Consider the following 8,160-nt stretch of genomic DNA (forward strand, 5'->3'; position numbering starts at 1 on the left):
CGAGAACTCAAGCCTAACTAGTGTTAATTGAGCTCAAGCTCTAGCACCAGACAAGGTGCGTGAGCACGAGCCTATATTTTTCAACTCGTCGAGCTCGATCTCGATTCGTTTGCACCTGTAGGTGTAATTATTTATTCCATTTTTTCGAATTTTATAACAATCAAGCATTAGTCCAATAAAAATTTAGACACGAAGAACTTATGGCAAGTTGAAACGAAAACAAACACACACCTGATTGGGTCGGATATCCCTTCTTAATCAAATACAATAAACATGATAAACATATATCGTAATAAAACATCATATTAAATGTGACATATACCTTATATCGTATATCGAGTAATATGTTCATAATTAAATTTTTGACTTGTTTAATATCAGAAATATTTTTATAATAAGTTATTAAAATTTCCACATGTGGTCATCTATCTAACCATCCATGATTTCTTGTTTTGTTGAACTACCATGCCCAATTACAAACAATGATGTTGAAAATCTTGCACGTGATTATTTTAACCATTGTTGCCAAACGTTGGATATAGTCAAAGATTAAGACATAGGCCGCACCCCTGTCTATAGATAATATATTTTTAATAGGGTTAATTATATTTAAAATCCTTAAAAAAAAATTTAAAATTACACTTACAAGTTACAACTTTTTTAAACATTCACTATTTACACTTTATCGTCTTTTGTTAGGATTCAGATAGAAAATATTGACGTTAGTATAAAATTTTCAATTTTAATACTTATTTAACATTCACATATAATAATTTTGTACTTATAAAGAAAAAAAATATAGTGATGTTAATCTTACTTCATATATATATATATATATATTATATTTATTTTTTCATAAGTATAAAAATATGCATTAGAATGTTGAATGAGGAGAAAAATAAAAAATTTATGTAAATTTCTTTTTTGCTAACTTTAGCATTTTCTGTTCAAACATTAACGAAAGGGGTTGAGGTATAAATGAAGAATTTTTAAAGAGGGTGTAAGTGCAATTTTAAAAGTATTTTGGAAAAAACTATAATTTTATGTTTTTAAAGGGGATTTAAGTGTAAATAACCTGATTTTTTATCACCTCATTTCGTAAAAAGTATTTCATTGGTGTTGTGATAAAAATTACAAGTATACCCCTCAATGTAATTTATATCGAGGGTGTTGTTGAAGAGGTGTGAATGTAAATTATAATTACAATCTCATGGAGTGGAATTTATGTAAGTTTGCAAAAATATTAATATTATTTACACAAATCACTTTTACTTTTTGAAAATTGTATAATACACCCCAAAAACATAAACATTCAGAAACTACTAATGTTTTTTTTACTGTCCGAGATAATTCTTATAATTACTTAAAAAAATTAAAGTGTTTTATGCAGATTATAAATTAGGGGTTGTAAATGTTACTATCCTATAAAAATATGATAACGAATTTATTTATTCGAGTGATGAAAATGGAAACTAATGGCCTGCATTAGGCCATCAGCACAGACCAACTCTCCTCACTTTCCTCCTGAACCAATATTCATTGTTTTGGTAATTCCGATCTTCCACTTTTTCCCCAGGATCCAGCTGCCAAATCCCAGATTTTTCGCCGAATCTTTCCCTCTTTGCCAAGAATCTGTGGATATACCAAAAATCTCAATCTGAAAAAAGAGCCCAGATGGCTAAGTGTTTCAGCTTCACAGCATCAAGAGACTGGTGTTACAAATGCTCCTTTTCGACCGCCGGCCTGAAGTCCACCACCACAGACCTCGGTGACGGCACCGTAATCCACTGCTGGGGCCCAAAAACCCACAAGCCCAGCAAGCCCACTTTGCTCCTCATCCATGGAATCGGAGCCAACGCAATGTGGCAGTGGAACGACTTTGTTTCTCCCCTTTCGTCCAAGTTCAATGTCTATGTACCGGACTTGCTGTTTTTTGGCGAATCATACACCACCAGGCCTGAAAGGAGTGAAAATTTCCAGGCCGAGTGCGTGATGAGGGCGATGGAGGCGATGGGCGTGCGGCGGATGCGCGTGGTGGGGCTCAGCTACGGAGGTTTCGTGGCCTATAGCATGGCGGCCCAGTTCCCCGACGCGGTGGAGAGGGTGGTGATTGGATGTGCCGGAGTTTGCATGGAGGAGAAAGATATGGAGGAAGGGTTGTTTAAAGTGAAGACTGTTGATGAGGCTATTGAGATTTTGCTGGCGCAAACGCCGGAGAAGTTGAGGGAGTTGATGAGGCTTTCGTTCTATAAACCGGTTACGAGTGTGCCTTCTTGCTTTTTGTCTGATTTTATTGATGTAAGTGTTTGATTTGCATATATGAAGTTCTTTTCTTGATGTTGGTTAATAGTTCTGTTGATTAAGTATTTAATGTGATGTATAGAATGAGATGAAGTTAGTATTGATATATTGTTAATGGACTTGGCATTGATTGCACATTGTGTTGATTTAGGCCTTCTTTGATGTTGGATATATATATATTGATTATGTGCAGTCACGAGCATTTGTGTTGGACTATAGATGAAACACCAATTTGACATAAAGAGTCTTCATTGAGATGTCAATGGGCTGATCCTCTTGTATGTGGATCGTGAATTGGGAAAAGTGGCAATTGTTTGTTCTTGCTTAAATCAATGAACTGGTTTAGGTCACTTGTATTCTTGTTGGTTGATCTTTTGTGATACAAGTTTCCATGCCATGGCTATGGGCTGATTCATGTCGGTTTTTTGTTCAATGAACTTCTTGTTGACATGCTAGCTTCTGATTATGAATGGCTGTTACTTCGACCAACTTATGTAAAGTTGTATGCTTTTCTCTGAAGCTGATCCCATCTTGGATGTTTATGAGCGTCTAGGTAATGTGTTCAGAGAACTTTCAAGAAAGAAAAGAGTTAATTTACGCATTGCACAAGGACAGAAAGCTCTCGGATCTGCCTAAAATTACTCAGGTTTCTTACACTATATTGACTCTTTTAACTGTCTTTCTGAATTCTATCCTTTCTCGTAAGTCTTGCTGACATTATGCTTTCTCTCCTTCCAGCCCACATTAATAATTTGGGGAGAACATGACCAGGTTTTTCCATTGGAATTGGCTAATAGGTTGTTAAGGTAAATCTTCACTGATATTGTTTCATCTGTTCTTGTTCATTCGGCGCCAATATTATGGAGACACATTATTGTCTTCTTGATGGCCAACGGCATTTTTATCATCTTTAACTCAGTATCCTTCCATTCCAGACATTTGGAAAACAATGCACAGCTTGTAGTGTTAAAGAAAGCAGGGCATGCAATTAACATGGAGAAGACTAAGGAAGTATATAGTTACTTGAAGTCATTCCTTATGGTGCCCGTTCCTAAGCTTGGGACTAATGGGAGCGGCTGCAAGGTTGATTAAAGGTCGGCACAATATTTCATACTATTGACACACTTTCAGCTTAAAGCCTGCTTGCATTTGCTGTATATCTGAGATGCTCTATCAATTTTCAGTTCGGAAAACTCAATACATTTATTAGAAACATAAACAAAGTATAGAGGCAGAATATATAGTGGAATGTATCTTCTCGTTGAGGATCACTTCAAATGAAATATTTTGGTTCTTCCCTTGAAATCCATGTGTTGTGTTCAAGGGTCTAATGTATATGTATTCCTGTGATAAACTCCATCGTTATCCATTTGTGCAAAATGTTATGGGCCAAAAAAAGAAGGTTGAAGAGTTTACATTCTCCGGTTAGTATGATCTATTAACTTTTATAATAACCATTGCTTCGTAGAATCGCAAGTACTAAGGCCTACAATTATCCTGAGTTCTTTTCTCGCCAGGTATTCTTATATTCTGTTAATTTTGTTGTTTGTGACCGTAATTGATAAAACGTTAACGCAATTATTATAATTTTTCACTTCGTTGGTGGAACTTTATTTTCTTCTCATTATTTTTGTTTTGTGTGTTCGTTTATCTTCGTCATTATAGCTCACCATCTAAACCAATATAAGCTTTGATGCTAGTTTATTGATTTTATTTTTGGTCAGCATTCTTGGTTGAGGGGATGAAGCCGTTGATGTATGTTGTTAAGCATGTAATACATGTTGAACTTCCCACTTCATTTGGTAGATTTGTTTGCTGTTATTTTGTGTAGAGCCAAGTATCACACAGTAACTGTGAGTTGCTCAGGAAACCTTAGTACAGAGAAAACACAGACTAATGTTGGAGGCTGCCCAAGAGTCCTCTTTTACTGTTTGATGAGAATAAAGAGGAATACCTCCAACTGTTGTGCATTGTGGATGTCCTCTCATGTCTCTTGATGCATAAGCAATACCACCTTTGATATGAAGTTCTCCAGTTTTCAGCCTTAGAGTCTTTAAACCCCGTTCTTCCGTTTCATCTCGTCTGGATTCGAGTTTCATCAGTTTGATTTGTTAAGACGTTTCTGTGGATTCTATTGGACTAATAAGAAAACTGTAGGCTATGTGTGAAAACATCAAACTATTCGAGCTCTGACTTGTTTTAATGCTATTCTTGAATTCAAAAAAATTACAAGATAAGAAAATATTACACAGGGATTAAATTGAATTTTAATCGTATAACTTTGTGGGTATAAAATTTCTACTTGAGTTTGTAATTTTTTGATTCGACAATGTCAAAGGTGGAACTTGATGTTAGATCTCCTTCGAGGTCTACTTAAGTTTTGAATAGCGTTAATTCGAGGACTTTTTGATTTTTTTTCTAAGTAAAAGCTGTAAAACTTGGAATATCTGGTTAAACTTGATCATCTCTTGATGGAACCAAAGGTTTGATCAGGCCTCCAAGGTTGACTTGTGTTTTAATAACGTTAATTAAAAGTTGAAATGTCTTGATCTCAATGACAAATGCTTTGATTTTTGCCTTGGACGTCATGGATTCGATGCTCTCTTATTTGTATTTTCACTTGTGTCTTTTCGTGTGGCTTCACTTGTTGTCTAGAACTCGAAAAACTTTCTTATTTATAGTTGTAGGGTAGAAATTCTTGCCACGATTGCTTGATCAGGTGACGTGATTTGATTGAACCCTTTATGATTTAGTCATTATTTCCTGAATCACAAGATGCGATTTTAAATTATCAAATAATTGATATTTGCGTTCTGTTTTGGCTTAAAGCTTATTTTTTATTAGACTTGAATATCATGGATCTTTAGATGAATTATTTTCCTAATGAGCCATATTAAAGTTTGTCTTACTCAAATTGACCAATCAAATTAAATAAGATAATTTTGAATAATTAATCCATCTAAAATATTTATAAAGTTCAAATGTGATATGGGTTTTATTTGGGACCAATTACTAACCAAAGTATTTAGATTTTTAATTGGTAATTTATTCCAAAAGTTTCGATAAATAGTTATATTAAACTCAATAGGAAAATGCTCTTGCAAAATTATGCTGAAAAAGGCTTCTTTTTTGTTTTATTTTATTTTATTTTGTCTAAACTACAAATCACTTGAATTTTTAGTGTATATTTGATCCTGTGATTAAGCAGATTAAATTTATATTTTAAGTACAAACATAATTCTTTATGTCGTTTGGTTTCTTTTTTAGTAATCATTTTTAAAAATTCCGCCAAGACTATGTTTTGATAAAAACTTTAATGTATTACTTCTTATCCTATCGTAATTATATTTCATTTAAATATTCAATTAAATAATTTTTTTAATTCCCTCATAACCTTAAGGATTAGGCTTGTTTTGAGTTTAGTTATAATTTACATTTTTTTTAATTAATTATGAAATTGTGAATATAAACACTATAATAATTTTTTTTTTGTAAATGAATTATCCAGATATGCTTAGGAACGTGAAGGGTCAAAAATTCGGAAGATCAGGCACAACTTAATTTATAGATTAAAAAACAAATAGAAAATTAAGATTAAAACTATAGTTTAATTTAGGATTAATTACACTTTGAACCTCTCTGAAAATGTAAAATCACACTTTTCCAAGAAAACGTGTTAAAATTACACCGACACTTCTTTTGAAAATTCATTGTTTACACCTGTTCCCATTTCGTTAAAATTTGGATGAAAAATGCCGACTTTAGCAAAAAGATTACGAAAATTATTAATTTTTCAATATTTTTATATAATAATTTTGTACTTATAAGGAAAAAAATATAATGATGTTGATCTTACTCCATATATACATATTACATTTATCTCTTTATAAGTACAAAAATATTAATGAGAATACTAATGAGGGGCTTTGAAATTTTATGTAATATTTTTTGCTAATATCTGTATTTTTTATCCAAACTCTAACAGAAGAAGGTCAGGTGCGTGCAAATGGAGATTTTTTAGAGAGGGTGTAAGTGTAATTTCAATATTGTTTTTAGCAAAAGGTATAACTTTTATATTTTTAGAGGAGGTCTAAATGTAATTAATACTTTAATTTAACTTAAAAAATCATTAAATTTATATTTATAAAAGAAAAGAGAAATGGGGTGAGAGAGGCTCCAACATATTAATTTTATATAGCTTATAAGATCTTATAAAAAAAGTTAAGAAAGTTAACTTTTTTTTTTTTTAAAAAAAACAAAGCTTATAAGATTCAGAACATTTTATTTTGAGATTTTTAAAGAAATATTAGCCAAACAAATATTTAAAACTTTAAGCTGTCAAGTATCTTATAAGATGTTTTGAGGAACTTATGAATTTAGCCAAACACCCTCTACATGAATAATAGGAATTTTCTTCATTAAATAAATATTATTATTTTTTGTATAATTAGTCAGGTATTTATTTATATGTGTTATCGTAACATGATAAATTTTATCAAGTATTTACTTTGATGTATCCACATGCTTTTGATAGGAAAATTACCTTTGAGCCCTTGTTTACAAAATTTAATAGACAACATATTATTATTATTCAATCAAATTTTGAGGGTATAATGGTCATTCACATCTTGGTGCAACCTTAGGACTACTTTATACCACCTTCCCAACCGGTATTAGTTATTCAAGTGTAACAATAATTAGTACAGGGCCTTGATTTTATATCGGCCCGCCATATATCAAAACAAACATTGTATTAACCTATACTAATTTTTAAATACAATCTTATAAATCAAAGTAAATGGGGCCTTAATGCATAATCCTTTAAAGTCTCTTGTACAAATCTATCAAAGTCATGATATGATGAACCTCCAATTCTTGTTGCTTCCTTTGCTTTCTCCTTCCACTCCAAGGCCTTAGCCTTCATTTTCTTCCCTTTCTCCCCTTCCATCACATCCCTCACAAGCATTGCAATCTCATCTCTCTTCACCTCATGATCCACCTCCACTCCCATCTCCCACTCCTTGCAGATGTATCGGCAGTTTGTTTGCTGCTCTGCAAAGAAAGGCCAGCACAGTATGGGCACCCCTGCACTCAAACTCTCCAACGTCGAATTCCATCCACAATGGCTCAAGAAAAAGGCCACCGATGGGTGAGACAGCACTTCTTCTTGTGGGCACCAGCTCGTAAGCAAACACCGATCTTTAGTCTCTTCAAAGAACTCTTGAGGCAGCACTGCTGACTCCCCCATTGCAATATCCGGTCGAACGATCCACAGAAATGGATGCTTGCTTTGTGCGAGCCCCCATGCAATTACGGAGTTTTCTTCCTGTTTGTCCAGCCATTCCAGGCATGATCTGTCTTCTCTCCAAAGGCTAGGCCTGAATTGGCTGGCTTGGCCTTTGGATATGCTCTTTGAGAGCAAAGTGAGAGGGCCTACAACATATATTGGTGGAGATAATGGTGCGATTACGTTTAGAACTTCTCGTTCGAGATCACTAAAAGTGTTGATGATTATAGCCGAAGCCCTCAGGCAGTTCTGCGCTTCATCTCCCAAGTAATTAAGCATAATGTCGTCAATGTCCGTTGTTCTGACAAAGCTCGGCATGTCCTTCAGACGCACGTTTCTCATGCCAGGAATCCAGTCTATTTCCTTGTCTAACGACCCATCTTTCACGAAATTTTCATCTGACATCACATAAAGTAAGGGACTCAATACGTACCTAGCTCCAATATCAATTCAAACAAAAGAACATAACTTGCAATACCCAAAAATACCTTTGAGTGGAACGATGCCTCTCTTTATGAGTTCATGAAACTGAAGATATCCCATGAACCCACAAGCCGAGGCTGTCCAAAACT

At 33.8% G+C, this 8,160-nt stretch overlaps 2 protein-coding genes across 2 annotated transcripts in view; one reads left to right on the forward strand and one right to left on the reverse strand.

Moving 5' to 3' along the window:
- LOC105178306 (uncharacterized hydrolase YugF) lies at window positions 1,454-3,716 on the forward strand. The gene is made up of 4 exons (XM_011101763.2): window positions 1,454-2,298; window positions 2,855-2,947; window positions 3,040-3,107; window positions 3,237-3,716. Exons 1-4 carry the CDS (start codon window positions 1,675-1,677, stop codon window positions 3,391-3,393), a joined length of 942 nt encoding a protein of 313 aa, XP_011100065.1. The 5' UTR covers window positions 1,454-1,674; the 3' UTR covers window positions 3,394-3,716.
- Window positions 6,962-8,160, reverse strand: part of LOC105178425 (7-deoxyloganetin glucosyltransferase-like) — a gene marked incomplete in the record, with an annotated part of 1,899 nt that continues 700 nt past the window's right edge. The window contains 2 exon segments of the mRNA XM_020698939.1: window positions 6,962-7,986; window positions 8,077-8,160. Coding sequence (XP_020554598.1) covers window positions 7,091-7,986; window positions 8,077-8,160 — 980 coding nt within the window.

Source organism: Sesamum indicum, linkage group LG15 (assembly GCF_000512975.1).
Source record: "Sesamum indicum cultivar Zhongzhi No. 13 linkage group LG15, S_indicum_v1.0, whole genome shotgun sequence".
In the NCBI taxonomy this organism is placed as follows: Eukaryota; Viridiplantae; Streptophyta; class Magnoliopsida; order Lamiales; family Pedaliaceae; genus Sesamum; species Sesamum indicum.

What these genes read in the sequence shown, in the direction of transcription:
- LOC105178306 (XM_011101763.2), top strand. Translation starts at nt 1,675, where the DNA reads ATGGCTAAGTGTTTCAGCTTCACAGCATCAAGAGACTGGTGTTACAAA. An exon ending in TTTTGTCTGATTTTATTGAT is followed by an intron (nt 2,299 to 2,854) that starts GTAAGTGTTTGA and finishes ATGAGCGTCTAG; the next exon opens with GTAATGTGTTCAGAGAACTT. An exon ending in TTGGCTAATAGGTTGTTAAG is followed by an intron (nt 3,108 to 3,236) that starts GTAAATCTTCAC and finishes CTTCCATTCCAG; the next exon opens with ACATTTGGAAAACAATGCAC.